At 38.5% G+C, this 25,866-nt stretch overlaps 1 protein-coding gene across 1 annotated transcript in view; it reads right to left on the bottom strand.

Annotated features, from left to right (window-relative positions):
• Window positions 1-25,866, bottom strand: part of PHLPP1 (PH domain and leucine rich repeat protein phosphatase 1) — a 212,986-nt gene that overhangs the window by 57,031 nt on the left and 130,089 nt on the right. Inside the window, exons 4-5 of the mRNA XM_036822823.1 lie at window positions 22,998-23,164; window positions 600-746 (exon numbers count right to left, since the gene is read on the bottom strand). Coding sequence (XP_036678718.1) covers window positions 600-746; window positions 22,998-23,164 — 314 coding nt within the window. The remainder of the gene's footprint in view (window positions 1-599; window positions 747-22,997; window positions 23,165-25,866) is intronic.

Raw genomic sequence — 25,866 nt, 5'->3', positions numbered from 1 at the left:
AAGAATTAGAAAGAGAATGTATAAATTTTACATCTTTATTATTAACATACGAGTTCCATAAGTACAGATCATAATACCAGAAAAAGAAAATACACTATCCTTTGCAAAATGCTAAGGACAGGGCCTGAGGCAATAATACACCAGAGAGAAATGATCAGAGATAAACATCTTAATCTTTTACTGAAAACGAAAATTATGACCAATTTTCCCAACTTGGATAGGCATAAATGAGAACAACACGAGCTGACTGCAGTGTGAATCAGCCCAAATACCCATCTTTCATTGTTATTCTAAAAAATTAACTTCTAGGTCTTAGAATTCAACGTAACTCAGGAAATGAGAAAGTAACCCCTCCTCCCATATTTAGACACGTTCACCTGTAGGGGTCTTCATTCTAAACAAGGGTATTTTAATTTTTTACAAGATTCTGAAAGAAGCTAACAAACGAACTCTACACAAGAGCATGATCTCTTGATTTGGGACCAAGAGACCAACATATGACCAACATAACAAGTTAACTAATCTCATGTGCTGCGACCCTGATGCAGCTTTCTCGGGGTTTCTGAGAGATACTTTGCAGCAGGGTTTGAAGGACATACTTGTGCATAACTCCGACGGCTGCTGGGACTGCTCGGAGGGCATTGCAGGACACATTCAGCTCGGCCAGGGTTGGAATATTGCAGACTGCTAATGGGAAGTCCCCTAAATGATTATTGGAAAGGTTAAGACTCTTCAACTTGCTGAACCTATTATAATAAAAGGAAAGAAAAGACAGATGTCATAGATGCATAACATCGCATGATTTTGGCATAGCCTTAGAGATAATCTAGTCCAACTCTAATTCAGCTGAGCAGAAAAAGGAGCCCTCAGAGGGTAAGCGAGCAGCAGAGCTGCAGAGCTGGAGTGCACATCTTCAGACTCTAAGGCCAGCGTTTTACCTAAAATATAAAGATGATATTTAAGAACAAACGTCACTCTAAAATAAGGTTGAATATTTGAGGCGGTGAGTTTGCTGGAGTGAGTTTTTTAGCTTCACCTTGGCTAGCTTAATTAACACCCGTGTGAATGACAACAGAGAGGAAGGAAAAGAACACCGATGTAGCTCTTTAGGATTTCTGTTACCCCAGACAAGTCAAAAACCTTTCTGCTTCCCTTCTCTCCAATCCAAACCTGAAATAACAAAAACTTCACAATTAATTGAAACTACACTGTCTCTAAGGGTACCAGTTTTGCAGTTCCAAATTGAAGAACCAATGACCATTCCTCAATCTCGATCCTATACTTGCTCCTGCTAACCACACACCCTTCCACGAAGAGCTCTTCTCATCTCACTCTAAGGACACTTTCTTCACCTAGCCTCTTCCTAGCTCTCTCCAACCTTTCCTCCTTTCCTCCTTTTTTCTTCCCCATCTCCTCTTTCCTACCCCACAGTTAGGTACTCCTCACAGATGTGCTCTTCGTTTCTTCTCTCTTTACACTGTCTTCCTTGGAAATCGTTTTACTACTCTGTGGACAACTCTCTCTAACCCTATCACACACCATCTCCTCTCTGTTGACCCACCCTACAACATTTCCAGTCCAAAACTGAACATACCATCTTTATCCCAGACCTGCACTTCCTCCTGCTCTATTTTTGTTAATGGCTCTTTCATTTTCTGTTGTCCAAGCAATTAAAGCAATTCAAGAAGTCACCTCTAAGTTTGAGGGCACTTCTCTGTGTACTCTCGCATTTGGCCCACTGCCAACCTCTACACGTTTTCTATTTTGAGATGAGAATCAGATGAGTTATTGCATTATGCTAATTATTTTATAAACTGGCCAAGCCTAAGTACTAGGCAATGTGTACTATGCCTAGAACAGACACATCTTAAAAATAAACCCAGTTCAATCCAATCAGCATTTTAAGAAACTGTCATGTGACATCTTTATTGAATTTTATAATAAAAAATGTAAAGCTTTGTTCTAAATGGCTATATAAATTTTATTCTAAATAGAAAGCTGACAATGTACCTATTTGACAGATTGATAGCTATTTTCTTGACAGAGTAATTTTATTTTATTTTATTTATTTATTTTTGGTGGGGGTGAAATTGAAAAGAATAGTTTTATTGCTTTGCCAGGCAAAGGGGTCCACAGAGGGCTAATGCTTTCAAAACTGAGTGTCCTGACCTGCAGGGGGTAGTGAGGAGTTTTATAGTAATGGTTCAAAGAGGAGGGTGTGATCAGCTCATGGACCTTCTTCTGATTGGTTGGTGGTGAGGTAAGCGGAAGTCAGCATCATCAACCTTCTGGTTCCAGCCAGTCCGTGGTCTGCCTGTTGTGGCAGCATACAGTTAACTTCTCCCACCTGGCGGGGGTTTCAGTATCTGGTTTCAGGACCTAATGAAGCCCAGGTTCTTGATGTCTCATCGCAGAAAGAATTCAGTGAGAGACAAAGTGATGGGTAAGAAGTGGGTTTATTTAGACAGAAGCACACTCCACAGACAGAGTGTGGGCCATCTCAGAAGGTGAGAGCGGCCAACAGAGTAATTTTAAAGTAAAAAACAAAACAAAACTTAAGAATTACCGCTAAACGTGAATAATCATTTTAAAATTTGTTTTGTATTTTATGATTTGATTCATTAGTCCTACTTAAAACAAAGAATGTTTATCCTCTGTTCTGATTATCTATGATCTATCCAACACACAAGCTAGAATTAGAGGGTCTATTATTCCTAGCCCAGGGGTTCTCAAAGCATGGTTGGGGGACCGTGCAAGAGGTCCTTTAGATCCTTTCAGGAGATTCTCAAGGTCAAAACTATTTTCATAACAATACTAAGATGTCATTTGACTTTTGCCACTCTCATTTTCTCCCAAGTGTCCAGTGGAGAGTTCCAGATGGTACATGTCTTTGTGATAGCACACCTGATTAGAAACAGAAAGAGACTTGAGAATCCAACTATCTTCTACTTAAGCCAGGCGTTAAGAGTTGCAACAATATAAAATAAGAACATTCTTCTCCCTATTTTTTCTTGTTATAGAAGGTAGTTATTTTTCATAAAAAATACATATGTTAACAAGAATGGGGTTTATTATTTTTCTGAATGAATTACTATATATGAAAGTATTTCTCAGTTTAAATTTCTAACACAGTAAATATCAATAGTTTAATCCACAGAAATAAAAGCTGCTTAGGGTCCCCCATTTTTGAGACAGTAAAACAGTCTTGAAATAGGGTTGCCAGATAAAATACAGGACATCCAGTTAAATTTGTATTTCAGATAAACAACAAATAATTTTTTAGTATAAGTATGTCTCAAATGTTTCATGAGACATACTTATGCTAAAAAACATATATTCTTTTTTTTTCTGAAATTCAAATTTAACTAGATGCTTTTTCTTCTTCTAATTCTGGAAACTCTATCCTGAAATAGATAAAGCTGCTGTTCTAGTCCAAACAAAAACAGTACCCTACCTTCTAGATTTGTATCCTCATTTGGTAGAACTGGCCACAGTTTTAAAATATGCATGCAATTAAACTGAACTTTTTTTAAAAAAGTTCCTCTAGGAAGGAAAAAGACCCTAGACATTATCCAAAACAATATAGCACAAAGACTTCAGAAAGTGGGGAACAGAAGGATTACAATTCCAGTAATTACTCAAGATGGAAAGTGGAAGCATTGGCTTTTGGAAAAGTATTTGTCAGTAACAGGGGGATAAAAGGTATATTCATCTATGCAAACAAATTTTTTAGGACCATACCATTCCTGAGAAGAAAGGCAAGCAGCAGTGAGTTGAATGAGTAAAAGGCAGGTGACAAACTTGAATGGAAGAGGAAAAAAATAGTTAAGTACAGGCCAAGTGCCCCTATAGAACAAGGAGTTTGGGCTCCCTTGGCCTAGAGTTGTACTGTTTGGTACAAATACCACGAGACCCAGGTGGCTCCCGAGCATGTGAAATGGGGCCAGTCAAAACTGACATGTTCTCTAATTATAAAATACATACTGGATTTCAAAGACTTAGTACAAAAAAGAATGTAAACTCTATTAATAATTCTTTATAACTGATAATTTTGATACATTGAATTAAATAAGCTATATTATTAACATTAATTTCACCTGTTTCTTCTTCCTCTTCCTCAATGTGGCTACCAGAAAATTTAAGATTACTTATGTGGCTCGCATTATATTTCCATTAGAGAAGCGTTCTCTCCATACTAACAATAAGCAGGATCCTGGAATTCCTTACCCAAATGACACCTTATCTGTTTTCAGTGCTTGTGTGGGCCTCTTCCCTGGGCCCATCCGCCCATGAGTATGTGAACCCATAGGCCCTAGGAGTGGACAGAGCTTGGACACATGGGCTGTGTGTCCTGCAGGATGAGGGATAGAGTCGGAGACGGGAAAAGATGAAATTCAGGCCACTGAGCCAGTTCCCCCCATGCAGCCATATCCAGTGCAGAATCCCAAGGGGTCTGAGGAGTATATAGATAGAATTCAATAAATTTGAATCTAGAGGTCATCATAAAAGTATATTTGTGAAGGTAGGAGGCGAGAATGTGTTTTATTTAACAGTTTGTTAGCTTAATTATAAATTAAATATTTAGATATGTGGTCTGGGGCCTCCATTTATACTCTTGCCCTAGACCTATACATTTTAAGGGCTGATTATGATTTATAAGTGTCCTAAGTTTCTCTCGCTCCCTCTCCACCTCCCTCGTAGCCTGCCCTGCACAGCCCATCCCCCAAATTCTTCCCAGAAAAGAACACGATGTTCAGCAGACTTGTTTAGCAAACAAAGCACGGATTGTTTCTGAGAACTCAAGTTCTTGATCAGAACACAGTAAAACTCATCTGTTTTGGAAACTCTAACCCTTAGCCTTCTTAGAGGTCCACTTTTTCTTTATTTATGTAGAAAGCAATCAGATCACAGGCATCTGCCAATTCAAAAACCCCCTTCTTAGAAAAATAAAAGTCCACCTAGAATCCACTTCCCTCTGGTCTTCAAATGGGTGAAACAGATACCTGAAGGCAATGTTTAAGTTAAGAGAGAGATAAGAGATCAAAGTGGGGAGTGGGTGACCTTTCCTCCCTTTACCTTCATTTTAAAAGAATGCAGAGGAGAGAGCAAGGTGACAGCACACTGTTACGGAAGAAAAGACCAGAAATCTCTATGTCTCCTACAAAATTAAAGACTTTTAGCTCTGTCATTCTTACCGGTGAGACAGATAAGTTATCAAATGTGCACAGGCCCAGACTCTAAAATAAAACTTGGCTGGCTTTGGAAAAATTGCATATTTGGTGAAATATTTTAAATAATTTTATTTTTGAAACTAATATTACAGTTCTTAAACCTTAAAATAAAATCCTTGAAATGAAGTTACATTATATTCACTCAGGCTGCAGATATCCCCTCATAGCTGTTCAATATAGGAAGTAGAGGATGATCAGAGCATCACAAAATTTAAGACTAATAAAAATTATTTTAATGACGATTGTAATAATTACAGTTATGAGTTTATCAATAACAAGAAAGGATTCTTTTTGATACTGTAGAAACTAAAAGGACAAGAAACTGTGTGGTTTGTTTTTTAAAAACATCTGTTATATGTACACACACACACACACACACACACACACACACACACACACACACACAGTGCCAAGGCTAAAGAAAGCTACTTAAAGTAGATATACCTTCCTTATTTCTCAGGGCTATCAAAAGTGAGAACAGACGGGGCCTTTCATTTCCCAAGCTCATAGACAAAGAAACTAGGCTCAGAGAAATAGCGTGACTATCACATACAACTTGAATCTACTGCCTTTCAACATCAGTACTACTTCTCATCTCTCCCGCCCTTCTTTTATTACATCTTATTAAAGAGTTAAATGTAAATAGATATCACTTACTAACAATTCTAAGTCACAGGTCAAAGAACGGCCTCAGAGTAGTGTGTGGAAAGCACTCCTTTTTCACCCTCACTTCCCTCTATAGAGGGTGGCATTATCGGCCCTGGAGGATAATGAATATTTTGAACACTATGTACATTTACCTTCAAACAAATTCAGGCACAGCCCATGCTCCCAAACTACCCAACAACCTGAAAAGACTGACTTCACTTTCCAGAGCAAGCAAAATGCTTTAAGGAAAGAGATATTAACTCATGTTCATTTGTTTTATATAGAGCTCGGAGTAGGGAAAAGAAATCAAGTTAACATTCATCCAGTCTAACAGAGCAATCTTAGTTCTCAAAATGAAGTTACACGGCACAGTATCACGTTTAGCAAATGGCTTCTCTTTATTTTCTAAGGAGCACCTGCTCCCAATGATTTTATTTTGCAGTATTTATGGGTGCCCAATGCCATCCACATAAGATACCACAGTTGAGAAAAACAAACACACAAATGCTGTCAATTTGCATATACCGCCCTGTCCTGGGCTTGTTTTATTATGATCACTGATGTGCTTAATCTTTTCTCCTTTCTCAGCATTTATCCATTCAATCTATCCACACTCAAAAGTTTATGTACAAGTTTCTTTCTGCATCTGAGTTAAAGGTAAGGGCTACACAGCCTGTATATATTTAGGAAATAAAACCAAGTAAATAGCATGATAACTATTTGGAGACATAATACTAATTAGCTTTAGATCCATCTAAATCTTTAGTAATTTTCCTTCCAGGAACTAAGGGTACAGTACTAGGAAAACTTGACTGTAAAATAAAATGACAGTATGGTAGAAGTAGTTCTATTTTTAAACATACTCTAAATGTGTTTAAAATGAGTGTCATACACTACACTCATGAAGCGGAAACCACATTTGTCTTACTCAACGAGTCAAAGAAAAATCAATATTACTTTCTGGAGTTATTATTCCCCACAAGTGGGTCAATTAAAAAAAGACTCCCTGGGTGACCGGATTTCCGTATCATAGTAACAGTCCAAGTTTAACTTGTTTTTTTCCCGCGGGGGGACAGGCTAATACACGTTGGAGATTATTAGGCTTCGGTACTAAGTAATGAAGGCCCTGCTTGAGGACTGGAGCTGTAAGCCTAGCTCCAGGCTTAGCTCTCTGCCTTCCATTAATTATTAATTATGAAAAGCAGGTTCCCTCATGGTCTGGAGAGCTGCACCTTAGTGGAGAGGTGCCAACTCTCAGTGCTCTGTAATACAAACTGTATTTGTTTCTAAGAGAAAAATTGCTTTTATTTGGTGACCAAATTAATACATGCTCTTTTTAACAAGTCAAACTCTAGAATCATGTAAACAAAATGTTAACAGTCTCCTACTTCCTTCCAAATCTCATCCTCCTGAGATAACCAGCGTCTAGAGTCTGGTATATATCCTCCCAAAGCTTTTCTTCCTTGTAAAACACATACATGCGTAAGTGGGTGATAACCTCCCTCCCTCTTTTTTGAGTGGGATTGTACCACACGCTTCTCTTCTACAACTTGTTTTCTCATCTAATACAAACAAATCTTTCTGCGTCAGTACGTTAAAATCTAACTCACTCTTTTGACAGCTGCATAATACACAGAGTACAAATGCACCACCATTTATTCCACCCCTCTGCTGATCGACACGGAGTGCTTCCAGTCTTTTGCTAATAGAAATAATTCAGCCTATTTGTGCATCAATGATTTTATTTTGCAGTATTTATGGGTGCCCAATGCCATCCACATTTTTGAAACCCAACAAGCTCTAAAAATTCAGAAATTTTTCTTTGATTCATGTGGTGCCAAAAATGATCTAAACTGATGTGAATATTCATCTGTTCCCTTTAGAAATATAAACGTGTTTGCTTATGGAGTGCTGTCCCAAACCTTGAGGGATGTGTTATACAATATACAGTATAGCCATCGTATTATCTTTAATAACCTGAAAATCTCTGAAATCTGAAACACAAATGGCCTCAAGAGTTTTGGATGAGGGATTGTGAACCTGTATTTCTAAAAGTATAACTGTGGGTCTAAGAGTTTGTACAATTAAAAATTTTTTTAACCTTTCTTATATTTTATACAACGTTAAAAGGTTACTTTCCATTTACAGTTATTACAGAAGATTGGCTATATTCCGTGTGTTGTACAATACATCCTTGACCCTATCTTACACCCAATAGTTTGTATCTCCCACCCCCATATATATTTTTTAATCCATATGGCAAAATTACCAAAAAGTTGTAGAAATTCATACTCCCAATTGGCCACGCAGGAGAGGGTTTCTTTCCACGCTACCTTTACAAAACCATTTAATGTTAGCATCCTTTGCATTATTGCTAATCTGATGGGTAAAAAGTTGTATCAGGTCATTTCAATTGCTATTTCTCAATGAAGTTTATCTTGTTGTGAATGAAGTTCATCTTCTTTGAAATACACAGTCATGTTCTTTGCCCATTTTTCTCCTGGGTTGTTCACCTTCTACTTATCAATTTGTAGGAGCTCCCTGAAAACTATGTGCCTCTTGGTGTCGTATGATGCATGTGTGTCACAGGACACCCCAGCCTATGGTTTCATTTTTCCCGCTTTGCTAATGCTGACTTTAGCCACACACTAATTTTAATTTTTATTTGCTCAAATGTGGCCATTTTTTCCTGTATGGAGTCTATGTTTTTCACCTTGCTTGAGAAGGTCCTCTTACCCTAACCCAAAGTGGCACAAATGTTCTCCTATATTTCCTTCTAATATTTATATATTTTATTTTGCACATTTAGACCTTTACTTCACCTGACATTTATTTTATGTTAGGTGGAGGTCTAACAATTTTTTTTCTGGTAGCTAATTATGCCAATATCATTTATTAAATAAACCATCCATTTCAATTTCCATTCAATTTAAATAAATTTCATAGGATAGGGGAAGAGAGAACAAAAAGAGAAGCTTAGTGCGATTCCAGTAAAACAGACAAAGAAAAAGGCTTGGGTAAAAACAAGCTGCATTTACTTTTTCTTTCTCTTTTCTTTTCTTCCAAGAGAATTTATAAAATCAAATGCCTGTATTTTTGTCCTTCCTAAGAGCCCACTTAGTGGTTTTGAGTCAGCAAAATGCTTTAATAAAATTATTAGTTTGTTAGAGTAGCTTTTCTCTTTTATCTTTAGAAGGACAAATCTTGGGAAGGGTATTAAAGTACATTTTAAAAATGTGTACTGAATGCACTTTCTCTCAAGAAACATTAGTTAAGTCAATGAATGAAAGACATCAGTCAGCAACTTCCTGATTCATCTTCCATGCACTCCTCAAATTCCAATTCCTTTAGTGTGGAACTTTACTGGCTTATGAACTTAGTCCTACACCATGTTTTAATATTTTTGCCCCAATCCAGGAATGATATAGGGCAACCTGAACATGCTCTAACTGTTATGTAAGAAAGCCAAATAATCTGTAAAACAGTTAAGAGGCTCTCTCTCCTGGATTCAGGAGAAAAGAAAGGATACCTTTTACCCCATGTTCTTCTTGGACTTGTCTGCAGCTGTGGTGGCATGAGACACATCTGAATCTTTGGGCCTGCTTCAGAACTGCTGCGAACATCTACCCTTCAGAAAGCATGACTCATCTCCTTTTAGCTCTCACACTGCTCTCCCCAAACTGTACTGCGCTGAAATTGAACTCTCATCGGTGGCTTCTCCATTTCTTGGTGCGGCACTTTTTTCCTGTTGTCCCTTTACCACTTCTGAAATGAATCCACATGAACTTACGTATGCCATTCTGTTCCAAGGCTCAAGTAGCCCACTGGCCTTGTTCCCAGCTAGCACCTTCCAGGGTCTTCTGGGAGGTTCAGCGCACCCAAATGCTAATGAAGCACACAGCCAGCTTCTCAATACTTGAGCAAAATAAACAGAAACCACCCATCTTCGTCCTAAGCACCACTAATGACTGTCAGTATAACCAAAACAAGCATATCACCTTCTCATAGGACTAGAAAACAAAAGTAAACACATGCATATTTTACTTGGATAAAACTAAAAATTTACAGCCACAAAAGAATTTGAGCAGCATTTTCCTAAGAACTGCGGCAAATGTGAAAAAGCAGAAAAAGTATACCAAAGCTACAATTCATAAACATAATTTTTCCTAAATAATAATCAAGGAAATAGAGAACACTCAGTGCTGGCAATAATTACAATGGACATGTTGCTGGAAGGGCAAATTAAAGCATGCCCTAAAGAGAGAAATGTTTACTTTAATCCTCCCTTTTAAAATAGTTCCAACAAGAGGCACTTATGGGTTACTTACTTTGTGCCAGATCCTAGACACAGTTAACCCTATGGATACAACAGCCAACAAGACAGAGCTCCTGCCCACAGCAAGGGAGGGGTGGGGGGGACATGCAGGGGCAGGCTCCCATGAATCAAGTAATTCCATTATACAGAAAACCACTCCAAATCACAAGACGGTAACCATGCAGAAAGAGGAGTCACTAGATCTACAGGAACTGTGCACTAACTAAATTCATGAAAACAGTAAGTCCTCAGTGGCATAAATCTGTCATTTTCTGATTCTTCTATAAATCAGCAACATAACAATCAAAAAAACAAAGAAGAAATATGTTATGTTACAGTTAAACATCTCTTATGAAATAGTTTCTCACTTTATCCATGACTACATTTTTTCATTTTCTCACCAACGGATCTGCCCATAGTCAGCCAATTTAATTGAGATACTATTCAAGAGATGTTTAATATTAACCTCCACACTAGTAGGACAAATAACAAAATATAAAAAGAACATTTCTGTAACAGGCAGAAAACGATCGCTATTTCCACTTCTCAAAGCAGAGAAGACCCACACAGTATACTTAGATAAAATCCCAGTTGAGTCATACAAGGATATGTAAAAATGAAAACCAGGTAATGTCTCTATCAAGGATATTAGATTACCAGAGGAGAAGGTGAACATAAGCTAAAGCCGGAAAGAATAATCACGTCACGAAAACATGCTCAGACATGGAAAGCTTAAGCTCACATCACAAACAGACCAGGCATATCTGATAGTTAAATAGAAAAAATCAAAACTCCAATACCCAAAGTTTACTAGGTATAATAAAAGTCCGATCCTAGGACTGAACCATTCATTCACTAAACATTTTCTGAGTTCTTATTAGGCATAAAGGGTGTGAAGCATACACATGTGAATCAGGCATGGTTTTCACCCTCCAGGAACTTGAAACAGTTTGGGAGCAAAGCTGCTATAATAAAAAGCAGAAGATGAAACATACTGGAAAAAAAATACCATAAATGCTTGCAGAAGAGAAAACTCACTTTTACCTAAGGGACATGAACAAGAGTTCAACAGGCAGATGGGGAACTGAAAAGACAGCATTCAAAAAGAATAGGCTGGTGTGACTGTTTCTCAAACTTCAGTAAGCATTGTTAGAATGCAGATTCCTGGGCCCCATCACCAGAGGTTCTGATTCAGCAGGTCTGGGATGAACACCAGGTATCTCTGTTTCTAGTAAATACCCCAGGTGATTCTGATGTAGGCATTTCATAAATCACGTTTTGAGAAACACTAATTTGGGGGGCAACAACTCCACGGTGTTCTTGGAAAACGTTAAGCAAACTATATTGTTAAGCAGAAAGAACTCCTGTGGTCATAAAGGATGCTTAGAGTATTCACAGAGCACCTCGAATTCCAGATGAAGACACTGCTATTTACCTATGGAAATTTTTGAACAGGGGAGTCTAGAACACATGGATTTGTGTATTACATAAAGCAAGTAACAGCTCCCTTTCCCTTCTTGTGCTTCCCCTACACACACACACACACACACACACACACACACACACACACACACACGATCTCTCTATGTGGGGTGAAAGTGAGCCTTCTGACAGAAATCTTTAAATTGGAGGAAAGTACAACTATTTGGAAAGTCAGACTTTCCCTAAGGTTTCTTGTTAATTATGAGTCCCAAAGACACCACCGGGGAGGGATGGGTGTGCCCTACTTTCGAGAGGCCTCTGTCAAATACCTTGCCAGCTCTAGCATCACCATCCTAACCCAGCCATGGGAAATGACAACAGGAATCTGACTCTTCCATCCAAAGCTCTATTACTACAGAGCGCATGGTGAGTGACATCAAAATTACAGGCACTCTTAGGACAAACAGAAACCCTCATGGGTCTTTAATTTTCAAAAGTTACACATGTGTGTTGTGAGAAGGAGCTCCAGTGTTAGCTGTACTGTTAGCTGTGTCTGTCTGACATGAGGCAGAGGAGAGAGGGAGAAAGAGGAACATTACTGGTTTCCATCAGCATTCTCACACTAGCAACCAAAACATTATTTCAGAAGTTATCAGTAATGATGTTAATCATGTTCCCAAGTCCCAAGTTACTATGCTATTTAACCATCAACAACCACAAAATAATCATCTGTTGGCCCGCTCACTGCATGCTTATCCTTTTCCCCTAAGAGCTAGGCAAAGTGAAAAGCTGGTTACCACTCAGAATAGCAAATTTCTGCAAATACTATGTTTAACATTAAACTCTTACAGTTAAAACTTAGAGAGTACAGCCAGGAGCTCAACTAAAACAAACAGAAGAACAGAATTGGCCAGAATACAATAGCCTCACTGGATTCAAGCCAAGGCTTCTGAAGATCTCTCCCCACTTTTTATTTAAGTGGGGAAAAAAAAGTTAAAGAACATCTTAAAGGATCCCAAGAAGGCAACAGGGCAAACTGAATTTAATACAGTCTGGTTGATAAATAAATCTTTTGTTTCTTCTGAGCTCTCTCTTCTAAATGCGCTGTATGAGGGCAGAAGAAAATAGGCTATTATTGCCAGAAATGAGGCCGAGAGCCGTCGCCAAGGAGAGCACCAAAGGCTACACAATCTCAGTGTCCCAAGCACCAAGCAAACGCTTTCCTTTGATCAAATGCTCAGGGAAAGAAAATGGGAATTGTGTGAGATGGAAAGCTTCCCAAGAGGATCAAAACTCCATCTGAAAAGCAAAGCTGTATAAGAAAGGAACTTCAGTGTTGGGAAAAGTTAAGTGGAAGAAGGGCATTCCATACAGTCTCTGAAATTCCTTAGACATTTGGCAAGCCTCCCCAAACCCAGTAGTGAAAATTCCTTCCCAAGCCCTGAGCAGCGACTGTGCTAAGTGTTTTGTCTTTAATGCATCGGCTATGCCCTTCCTTCAGCAGTGAGTGGCTCTTGTTTGCTTGTAATATTTTTTATATGACAGAGCATCTTTAAAGAAGCTGAAACTGTTCTAAGTACTGCAGTCTATGCCTGGCAAACAAGCTGAAAAAATATTTTAGCATGCCACTCCTGATCCCACTATGTTAATGAATCATCACTGTTTCCATTAAAAGTGAGTCACTGATAAAATCACTGATAAAAACAAAAATTAAAATCTCTCTTTTTATAAAAACCTGGAAATGCGAACTTTTGGTAAGGATAAGTAATTAAAACGAATAACTCTGTAGCTCTGGAATGCCAAGATCCCCAAAAGAACAGAGTAGGAAATAAGGTCATTTGTTTTCCATTTCACGGAGACTAAAAATGTAGAAAATTGAGCTTTCTAAGAAGAAAGGTACTTGATAAATGCCAGGCATAATTACGAGTTTCTCAATGCTCATTTCTTCAATAACTTTCATTCTTTTACACCCACATACTTGCACACCCAACTCAACTTCATTCCTTCACTCCCATTTGAAAAATTCTCATCCCTCCCATCTCTCTTAGTCTTTTCAGCTGAAAGAAATTTCACACCTAATCAGATAACCTTCCAAGTACCGTGGGTGGACAAAGCTACCAGAAACATACACATACAAATTATTACGATCAAACTTGGCTTCTGAGTTTGCTCTTGACATTGCTCTTTGTAAACATTGCACTGGATATCTCCATACAAGAACTCTGTGAGCGATCATCCCTTACAAACTTTAGATCTGTCAATACGATATTACGACACATGAAATTTTAATAAATGATAGATTTAGCTCTTTCAAATGTAAAAGTACATTTGAAATGTTTGAACACCAATATAATTTAGTACAAATAAGTTCAAACTGCTTTGATACCATATTAAAAACAATAAAATTAAGACATGGGAAGGAAAATTATATTCCTTGAATTTAAGCCAGCAAAAGGTTGTCCTCTTCATTGACTTTACAAAGAAACTTACTATATTTTATTAAAACAATTCTCCATTGCAAATAATAACAATTTAGTACTAATACCATCTGGGTCATCTAAATGGAATACAGTTAATATAAGTGAAATACTACGTATTAATAAAATAGAGGTAAATAATGCATCGTAACTATTAGTAACATACAAAATCTGGAAAGAAACCACTAAAACTACCAAAAATTACTCTGATTTTGCCTTGCCTCTATTTTTGAAAACTAACTGAAGAGTTCCAATGCCAATAAAGGAAAAACAAACACTGGTAGTTCCAAGAACAATGTTTTCCCTCTGAAACTGCTGGCCTGTGTGTGTACATCAGCATGCCATCTTTCCAGAATTAGAATGCTGCTGCAAATACCGTTTTAAATGTTCTATGGAAATTGCTCATTTGTTTAAGGTGAGAATTTGCAATAGAAAGAAAAATATTAGGAGGATATGTGGTTAAGAGAAAAAGTCTTAGAACTCCTATGCGTTATAAATGCTCTGTATGTAAAGTTTCTCTCTGGATATTCGCCCTGACACTGTGACCTAAAAATTCATCCCTTGAGACTTTGGTAAGAACGTAAAAATAAATTACCCTTTGGTACCTCTCTAACATACTCCCTGTGAAACATACACTAGAGATCAACACAAATTCCTTAAACATACAACTAAAAATAATAAATTAAATAAATGGCATATCTCAAAAATACCATACTAACTGTATGACCCTAAATAAGCTACATTAGTGCTTTTTGAAGTATAATTGAGTTTTAAATATATATAATTTCAATTCCTAGCATCGAACATCCGTGTGTGTGTACACGTATACTTACAAACTTACTAGTTTGAAAACTTGGCAATAAAATCTTTCATGAATAATGGGGATGGGAGACAGAAATCTCACATTAGTATGTGGAGAAAAAGAAATTGGTTTAAAGCCTAGTTTTTCCCGAAGGGCAAACACAACATCACCTTCACCAGCTGCTCAGCTTCCGCATCCAAGTCCCCTCAACCTACCTCCCCCACGCACAGCTCAGGACATCAGCTCAGTGCTTTGTGACCGCCTAGAGGGGTGGGACAGGGAGGGCGGAAGGGAGACCCAAGAGGGAGGGGACATGGGGATATGTGTATGCCTATAGCTGATTCACTTTGTTATACAGCAGAAACTCACACAACATGGTAAAGCAATTATACTCCAATTAAGAGGTTAAAAAAAAAAGCAACAGAAACCTAACAAACCTTCGTGGCAGTGCAAAACTGAAAAGTCTCCCACCTTAAACAAATCAAAGTTATGGCTTTATACTACACACTATACAGTGCAAGCTGATAATACGTAACTTGATATGCTTTGTTTTGCTTTGTAAAAAAAAATGTAAATGAAAGATGCGGGACACAAGTATATACTATATGACTTTTATATTATGAACAAAACCAGGCAAAACTCTTTGTGTTGTTAGAAGTGCACACCGTGATTATCTTTAGGGTACTAAGAGGAGGGGCACAGGGAGGGCTTCTGGGTGCTAGTAATTTTCTATTTCTCAGTATGAGCACTGGTCACATGTGTTCATTTTGTGGAAACCCATCGAACTGTACACTCATTATACTTCTACAAAAAGATTTCCAAAAGATTATATAAGGAATATAAGGAGCTACATGAGACCCCAGATCCTCTCCCCAGTTCCAGCAGGAGACAGTTTATTCCCTGGAAGAAACTGAATCCCAGAGTCCTGGCTCAAAGACATCAGGAATAGTAGAAAACATTGTTCTGAAAACAGGGGATCAAATAAAAATCCACACGCTAAACCCTGAGATTGCAGCTCTCTTCCCTACTCCACTCCCTGAATCTTGGCATGTACTGCCCAGGCAGAAGACCAAAAGATTCCTCTCAAGTAAAACTGACATGTCCTAGGGAGAAGATCCACAGATACTGCCTTTGGAAGTTCCCCAAGGAAACCACAAGGCTCACCCCCGACAGCCCTGCAATGAAGCTGTACGGAGGAGAAGCGCTGTCCACAGACCACAGCACCCAACTCGCTTATCAGCGGCTCACCATGAAATAGGAACAGAGAGCAAAGGATCTCCAAACAGTGAGGTCAAGTTCCTAACATAAAAGTCAGACACCCACACAAACAGGAAAAAAAAGAAATCAAGACAGTGCAAGAAGGAAATTAATTAATTAATTAACTTAATGTCCTCAGAAAGAGAAGGCATGCACCCATGGCGGAGGTGGGGAACAGAATGCTGTTAAAATGCACACAAATTAAACCAATGAACAAGAAAGAGCTCTTAAAAAATATCAGACAGCAGAAATTCAGAAGGTTAAGATAAAGTAGAGAAAACCTGTCAAGAAGTAGGGCGTTAAGACAAAGAGGAAAATTACAGCATTAGAGGACAAATGAGGAGGTCCTGCCTAACTAATAGGAATTCAGAGGAAGAAAAGAGAAAACCAAGGGGGGGAAGAGGTTATCAAAAAACACAGTGAGAAAGTTTTCCAGAACTGAAGGACGTAATTTTTTTCAGATCGAGTGTTCATCATAGCTGCTGAAATGAATAAAGACTGCTAAAAAAGAAAATCCTAAAACCTCTTTGGGGGTTATTAAAAAAAAAAAAAAAGAAGAAGAAGAAAGAAGGTCTACAAAGACAGGAACCAAGAGTATAACACTTTTTAATAGCAACTGTAGAAGCTAGAAAACAATAGTGCGCTGGCTTCAAAATTCTGAGGAAACATGTTTTCCTATCCAGAGACCAGCCAAATTATCAATCAAGTGTGTGAGAAATATATTTTTAGATATACAAAGTGCCTAGTAAATTTGTCTCCCATGTCCCCTTTCTCAGGAAGATCCTAGAAGATATTCAATGAAAAAGAGGGAGTAAACCAAGAAAGAATTGCTAGACACAGGAAGACATATAGAAAACACAGGAGAGACGAAAAGGGAATTACCAGGAAAATGACAAAAGGTAACCCCGGGACAACAGCTCGGTAGTAGGCCTATGGAGCAGGTACCTACGCTGGCTCCAGGAGGGAAGAAGTCTCCAAGACAAAGGTGTTGAGAAGAGGGTAGAGTTCTGCCACCTTAACAACACTAGAGAAAAAGAAAAGTACACCAGTGAAAAAGAGAGACTACTATCCAGCCAGCACAGGAAAGGAAATGTAATCGTTGCATTTAAGTGGCTTAGGAGAATCACAGTTCCATGCTCAAAATAATGTGAGCCCTCAACATCTACTTAACCAGAAACGGATATCTGTACATTGAGAGGATGGGAGAAGCAGCGGTCTGGGCAGGTGGCATGGGGCTGAGGGACTGTGAGACAATCTAAGAGTTAAATCCTCATCTTCCATTGTAATATGCCAACTCATAATGTCCAATAACAAAAAATTCAAAAAAAGCAGTACATACATACTATTTCAGAAGATGGAAGAAGACAGCAAAAAGAGTCCTGAGAATCAAAAGTAGTTGCCTAGGGAACAGGACTTGGGTATAAGGATGGGCTGGAGTTCCTATTTCTTTTTTTTTTTTTTGCTAGAACACAACCAGGAAAGAGAGTCACAAGGGGTGAACCAGACAGAGTTACCCACATCTAGACTATGCAGGGCCTTCTAAGCCATAGGCGTTTGAAGGTTATTTTTTTTTTTTTTAATAAGTGTGATAGATTCTGACTCTTTTTATTTATTTATTTATTTTTGGCTGTGTTGGGTCTTCGTTTCTGTGCAAGGGCTTTCTCCAGTTGCGGCGAGCGGGGGCCACTCTTCATCGCGGTGCGCGGGCCTCTCACTGTCGCGGCCTCTCTCGTTGCGGAGCACAGGCTCCAGATGCGCAGGCTCAGTAGTTGTGGCTCACGGGCATAGCCACTCCGTGGCATGTGGAATCCTCCCGGACCGGGGCACGAACCCGTGTCCCCTGCATTGGCAGGCGGATTCCTAACCACTGCGCCACCAGGGAAGCCCCTGGAGTTCCTATTTCTTATGTCTTATTGCCTATTAAGATTTTTTAAAACTCTATATAGGATATTACTTTGATGGGACCAAAGTTTAAATTTTTAAAAATACAAAACAAAACAAAACCAAAAAATGCACAAAATAGTAGGCAAGAAAACTAAACAGGATGAATTGCAGTGGGAAAATGACAGTAAGACAACCATTTCTCCAAAGCTCCTGCAATAGCCCCTGTGAGAGCTGAGAAGTGCTTCCCTTCACAGCTGGGTGGAGAGGGTATGTGCTAAGAGACAGAGGAGAAGCAGCAGAGGAAGCAGACGAGAAAGGTGGACGTGTTGAAAAGCTATTTACAGATTTAGAATCAACAGATATGAGGAACCAATCAGGAGATTCTGAAAGCACCAACAGGCAAGGCAATGCCCCAAATATCCCTCCATCTGGGTATTTATTTATTTATTTAGTCCATATATGCTGACCCTTTGGGACTATCATATTCCCCTATGTTATGAGAAGCATTTTGATTTCCTTTTTGTTTAGGCTTTAATTTTTGGATTATTATGAAATACACAAACAGAAAAATACAGAAAATAATAATGATCTCCAAGTATCCACTATTCAGCTTTTTCAAATATTAACATTTTGTCTGTCTCTAATTTTTTGTAAAGAAATAAACATTTTGGATATAGTTGAAATCCTCTTCAAACCATTGCCTAATTGCATCCCCAAATGCCTCCCAGAAGGTAACCGTTAACCTGATTTTGGCATTTAACATCTCCCTCTACCTCATCTCGAAAATGAGAGCGCTGGTTTGGATAAATTCTAATGCCCCTTTCTGTTCTAAGACAGCAGGATTTAATAGCATGATATAAAGTTCTTGATGCTCTGTAATGAAGTGCAGAAGCCTACAATGCTGTGAAATACATAAGAATACTTCAAAATAATTTCAAGCCTCAAAAACAGATTAAATCATGATATAACCCTTTAGCAAAAAATCATTGTAACTTTATTACAGTAGTGTCAGCAAAAATAGTATTATGAGTGCATAGGGCATATAAAAGCCTAAGTTCAAGAAGTTCCTGTGGTTCCCTTTCACTGTAACCATCAGCTCCAGGGAACAATAAGGAAGTGCTCAAGCACAATATCCTTCTGGAGTTCTTACTGCCTATGGAGCTAATTCAGTGCAGCATCAAACTGTTCCCATTGTCACAGTATTCTCCTCTGCCAGGCAATCATGGCAAAAATATTCTTTTTAAAAATGCATAATGCCAAACAAGACAAGGATGTCCACTCTCGCCACTGTTATTCAACATAGTTTTGGAAGTCCTAGCCATGGCAATCAGAGAAGAAAAAGAAATAAAAGGAATACAAATTGGAGAGAAGAAGTAAAACTGTCACTGTTTGCAGATGACATGATACTATACATAGAGAATCCTAAAGATGCTACTAGAAAACTACTACAGCTCATCAATGAATTTGGTAAAGTTGCAGGATACAAAGTTAATGCACAGAAATCTCTTGCATTCCTATACACTAATGATGAAAAATCTGAAACAGAAATTAAGGAAACACTCCCATTTACCGCTGCAACAAAAAGAATAAAATACCTAGGAATAAACCTACCTAGGGAGACAAAAGACCTGTATGCAGAAAACTATAAGACACTGATGAAAGAAATTAAAGATGATACCAACAGATGGAGAGATATACCATGTTCTTGGACTCGAAGAATCAATATTGTGAAAATGACTATACTGCCCAAAGCAATCTACAGATTCCATGCAATCTCTATCAAATTACCAATGGCATTTTCCACAGAACTAGAACAAAAAATCTTAAAATTTGTATGGGGACACAAAAGACCCCGAATAGCTAAAGCAGTCTTGAGGGAAAAAAACGGAGCTGGAGGGATCAGACTCCCTGACTTCAGACTATACTACAAAGCTACAGTAATCAAGACAATATGGTACTGGCACAAAAACAGAAACATAGATCAATGGAACAGGATAGAAAGCCCAGAGATAAACCCACGCACCTATGGTCAACTAATCTATGACAAAGGAGGCAAGGATATACAATGGAGAAAAGACAGTCTCTTCAATAAGTGGTGCTGGGAAAACTGGACAGCTACATGTAAAAGAATGAAATTAGAACACTCCCTAACACCATGCACAAAAATAAACTCAAAATGGATTAGAGACCTAAATGTAAGACTGGACACTATAAAACTCTTAGAGGAAAACATAGGAAGAACACTCTTTGACATAAATCACAGCAAGATCTTTTTTGATCCACCTCCTAGAGTAATGGAAATAAAAACAAAATAAACAAATGGGACCTAATGAAACTTCAAAGATTTTGCAAAGCAAAGGAAACTACAAGCAAGATGAAAAGACAACCCTCAGAATTGGAGAAAATATATGCAAACGAATCAACGGACAAAGGATTAATCTCCAAAATATATAAACAGCTCATGCAGCTCAATATCACAAAAACAAACAACCCAATCCAAAAATGGGCAGAAGACCTAAATAGACATTTCTCCAAAGAAGACATACAGATGGCCAAGAAGCACATGAAAAGCTGCTCAACATCACCAATTACTGGAGAAATGCAAATAAAAAGTACAATGAGGTATCACCTCACACCAGTTAGAATGGGCATCATCAGAAAACCTACAAACAAAAAATGCTGGAGAGGGTGTGGAGAAAAGGGGAACCCTTTTGCACTGTTGGTGGGAATGTAAATTGATACAGCCACTATGGAGAACAGTATGGAGGTTCCTTAAAAAACTAAACATAGAACTACCATACAACCCAGCAATCCCACTACTGGGCATATACCCAGAGAAAACCATAATTCAAAAAGACACATGCACCCCAATGTTCATTGCAGCACTATTTACAATAGCCAGGTCATGGAAGCAACCTAAATGCCCATCGACAGACGAATGGATAAAGAAGATGTGGCACATATATACAATGGAGTATTACTCAGCCATAAAAAGGAACAAAACTGGGTCATTTGTAGAGACGTGGATGGATCTAGAGACTGTCCTAAAGAGTGAAGTAAGTCAGAAAGAGAAAAACAAGTACCGTATATTAACGCATATATGTGGAACCTAGAAAAATGGTACAGATGAACCGGTCTGCAGGGCATAAATAGAGACACAGATGTAGAGAACAAACGTATGGACACCAAGGGGGGAAAGCTGTGGGGGGGTGGGGGGGTGGTGTGATGAATTGGGAGATTGGGATTGACATGTATACACTGATGCGTACAAAATGGATGACTAATAAGAACCTGCTGTATAAAAAAATAAATAAAATAAAATTCAAAAATTCAAAAAAATTGCATAATGCCAATTTTACTTAAAAATGTCCTTGATGATGCAAGAAAGTTATCTGTATTACATCTCAACCGCTGAATACATATCTTTTTTATTTTCTGGGTGATAAAATGGGAAGTACACATAAAGCACTTCTGCTGTATATAAAGTATGATGGTTATCCCAAGGAAAACCCTTGTACGATTATTTGAGTTGTGAGCCAAACTAGTCACAATGTTCATGGAATACCACTTTTACTTGAAAGAACAACTGACAAACTCAGTATTCAGACTTGGGTATTTGGCAGGCGTTTTCTCTACAATGAAGTAAGAAGGTCACTTCAGGAAAAACAACTGACAGTATTTGTTGCCAAGGGTAGCCTTCAAGCTTTCAACTGAAATTTAAAATTTTGGAAAACTTGTTTCCACACTGAGCCTGACAACTTCCCAATACTTAAAGATTTTTCTGATGGGATCAGTGGTGATATTAACAACTGTCATTTTTTGAAACTGCATAATGAAATACATTAACATCTGGAATCTCATTATTATCCAACAAACCAGTATTTTCCAAATGACCAATACTTAATGCAACAAAAGGATGTATGGGCAAAGATCCATTCAAAGTACGAGAAAGATCAATGGGTCCTAATGTAAAAGAATTTTAAAAGTCCACTGATAGGATTTTACATTCCACACTGAAACCAACATTTAAGAAATTACCACTTGTCAAGTTTTGGTATAGTATCAAAGAAGAATATTCACAATCATCTGAAAAGAAAATTAAAATACTCTTCCTTTATTCTACATGTCTGCACAAACTTTATATAAATACTTATTGTATTATTCTTTCTGGATGTTAAAAAACCATAAACACATAATCATAATGGTTAATTTCCATAGTTTAATCTCTGATCATTATCAATCATTTAAGAACAAATGAACTATCCATTATTTATTTAAAAGTTATATCATTCTGTAGTTATAGTCTCACATATTTGCAACAAATATATATCAGAGGTTTCATTTACCACAGAATCAAGACTGATCATTGCTCCAAAAAAGAAAACTACATGAACATGGTAAATTCTTAAATCTGTTTCAGATAAATGCAAATAAAGTCCCTTCCCTCTAACTAGAGGAGCAGACCCTTTTCATTTAACATGTGACTCTTGAAACCTATACAGTAATCACCCAGTTGATGTGGTATTAATGGATTTAAACTTTCGTTCTTAAATTTCTAAGGAAATATCTTTTCATGGAAAAAACTGACCTTTTGTAAATTTTGAAGGAAGTAATTAATCTGACCAAACCCCTATAGCTCAGAAGTAACACAGCAAATATCAACTTTTCACAGACCTATCTGTAGACAGGTTAAGAAATACAAGTGATTTAAAGAGAAGTGTTCTTCTTATACAAATCTATCCAGTTAATGACTATCATAAATCATTCATTTCAAAGGCAGAGACCTTGAAAAAAATTTCAGAATGAGAACTGAAAATGTCTTCATTACTAAAGTCCTATTACCCTGCCCTCTGAAAGAGAAAGGTTACTAACTGTAGCTTTTTAGTCAGAATATTCAAGAAACAACCAGAAGCTGACACCCCCTCCCCTTCCTAATTATCCACCCATTTCTTCATGCTCACCTTTGCAGTTCATTGAGCCCCCTTGCAGTTGGTAGACTGGGACTCTGCCTTAGGAAGTTTTGTTTTAAATTGAGATGAGTGAGGTCTTGGCTGTAGAAGAGGTGGGCAGGCAGATGCTCCAGGCTACAGCATGAGAGGTCCACTGAGCTAATGCGCTGTGATGCGACCTAGAAAGGGACAAAAACACAACTCAAGTTTCATACCATCCTTTATCCTATAACTGTTTTCCACGGACAGAAACAAGATAACCCCACTTGGGAACACAGACCCACTGTGTAATTAGCACCATTATTCAAATATAAACCAAGAGTATTTACTTAGATAGAACTGAGCAAAGTATCACAAAGGCAGGAAACAGTGTCCCTCCGTGGAAGGTACTTACAGTAAACTAGTATAGGAGACAGGTTACAAAGAGCACAGATTATCCTATCAAGTTTAGTGATATCAGTAATCTCCTCCAACTGTAGGGCTTATATGTTCCTGAAAACATTCATGGTGAGAGAATTCAGAGCTAAATAATACAAGACTTTAGAGTAAATACAGGGTTGGGAGATAGACACTAAGATCTACACAGAACCTACGAAAGCCCTTGTATATACTGATTTAAAACGGCACAAAGAAACGCAGGATCAGTGGTCTTGTGCATATCTTTAACAATAGTGGTAGCACATAATCAGATTCCACTGTTTGCCTGCTCTGAACTTCTCGCACTGCCTCTCCCACAGTTTCCATTTTGCTTCACATAGGTATTCTAAGTGAAATTTGTTTTATGTCTAAATGTTTATCCACATATTCAAAGTTTTCCCGGTTAAATGGCTCCTATGATAGCCAGAGTCCCAGGGCTACAGGGCATGCTGGAAGCGGAAAAAGCGTTGGGCAGCGTGTATTCTCTCTCCCACATTCCAGGGACTGTGGCGCCAGTTTATGCCATGGCATGTGGCTTCAGGCCCACGTACACACACCTTGGCTCCTTCTTCCCTCACAGAGGCTGTCGGGTTATTGTTCTAAGATCTTGGTTGATTCCTCCTCGTGCTCTTTATCTTTACCAAAGCTTTATGGCAAAAACTCCGTTCCTTATTTGTGATCTGTTCGATGTCCTTTTCCATTTCCAAACCCCAGCTGACCAGCTTTTTTTTTTTTAAAACATCTTTTTTGGAGTATAATTGCTTTACAATGGTGTGTTAGTTTCTGCTGTATAACAAAGTGAATCAGCTATACATATACACATATCCCCATATCTCCTCCCTCTTGCGTCTCCCTCCCTCCCACCCTCCCTATCCCACCCCTCTAGGTGGTCACAAAGCACCGAGCTGATCTCCCTGTGCCAGGCTGCTTCCCACTAGCTATCTATTTTACATTTCAAACCCTAGCTTTACTCTTTCATGATTATAAAAGGCAGCAGAACATGGTCCTTAGGAGTGTGGCTCTGGCGTCAGTGTGTGGATTCGCATCCCGGCTCTACCACTCAGGAGCTGAGAGAACTTGAGTGCATCACTGAGCTCTCCAAGCTCCCATTTTCTCACCTGTGTAACAGGCATAAAGATGACACCTCCATCTACATGCCTGGTCAGAAAAAGCACTCAGTAATTGGTGACTGCTATGACCATTTATGATTGCTACAACTACTTCCAAATACATCTTATACCCACTGGAACCCACATTCTCCTGATGCTAAAAAAGGTATTCAGAAGTAACTTTGCATAAAACACATTCTGCTGATGGCATGTCTGAGGTTAGAAAGAAATTGCTGTGCACACATGAAAGCTGAGGGGACAGTGGGATGAAAGAAGGCCTGGCAGGGCTCAACTCAAAAGATTTTACAAAGGAAGTCTGAGTTTGCATTTTAGCAATTTGATCTTTCCTGGAATTCTCACTATTAAATAAGAAAAAGAAAATCCAAAACAGGCCAAGTCACCCACACAAACCAAATGATGTGAAAAAAAGCCAGAATTTAATGGGCAGAAAGGTAGGTGCAAACATGTCACAGCCACACAAGATTCCCTGGCAGGAACCCATTCACGGGAAGTGAGGTTGAAAGTTATACTCGGCGGAATCATTCAGGCAAAAATATGTGGTGAGGAGGGAATGGTGTGTCAGACCTTCCATTTCCTGAGGTACAGGAGTAAAACAAGACAGACACAGTCTGCCCTAAAGGAGTGCACCTCAAGGAGAGGTGAATTAATATACTACTTGACAATGGTTTCAATAATCGTTAAGTGCAAGGGCACAGAGCACAAGCTAAGGAGTCAGGGAAGGCTTCCCAGAGGACCTGATGTCCAAGCTCAAGGCTGAAACTCAAGTGGCAATCTGTGTTTCTGTCAGCCCCAAATCCTTTTCCACTCCTTTCTGTAACAATCCTTCAAATGCATGTGATTCTGACGAGAGCGGCAGCGTAGGCTGACCCTATGGCTACGGCAGCAGGCATGTATTCCCAGCTCGAGCAATCAGAGCCCCCCACTGCAGAACCCACAGATTGATCCAACAGGTACTGGCATGTGACCCAGGCCAGGCTCATCAAAGGCCTTCTCTGGGATATATATTCTAAAGCCAGGGGAGAGAGAACCTGCCACTTAGGGCTGCAGTTAAAATGACTCAACTAGATTTGTATGTATCAACCTGGATTGATTAAAAAAAAAAAAAGCAAGCTGCAGAATGTTACATACACTATAATGCCGTGTATGAAAAACATTTTTAAGATAAACACACACAACAAACAACTCCATATATTATGTATGAATAGTTATATGTGCAGTAAAGCTACACACTACGCATTGGGCATATGCCAAATCAATGACAGTGACGGCCTCTAGATGAGCAGGGAGGGAAATGGAAACAGGAATGGGAGTGTAGGGGATTTGGAATTTAGCTG

Source organism: Balaenoptera musculus, chromosome 14 (genome assembly GCF_009873245.2).
Source record: "Balaenoptera musculus isolate JJ_BM4_2016_0621 chromosome 14, mBalMus1.pri.v3, whole genome shotgun sequence".
NCBI classification, from domain to species: Eukaryota; Metazoa; Chordata; class Mammalia; order Artiodactyla; family Balaenopteridae; genus Balaenoptera; species Balaenoptera musculus.
Note: the sequence above shows the minus strand (reverse complement) of the source record. Positions and strands in the feature narration are given on the sequence as shown.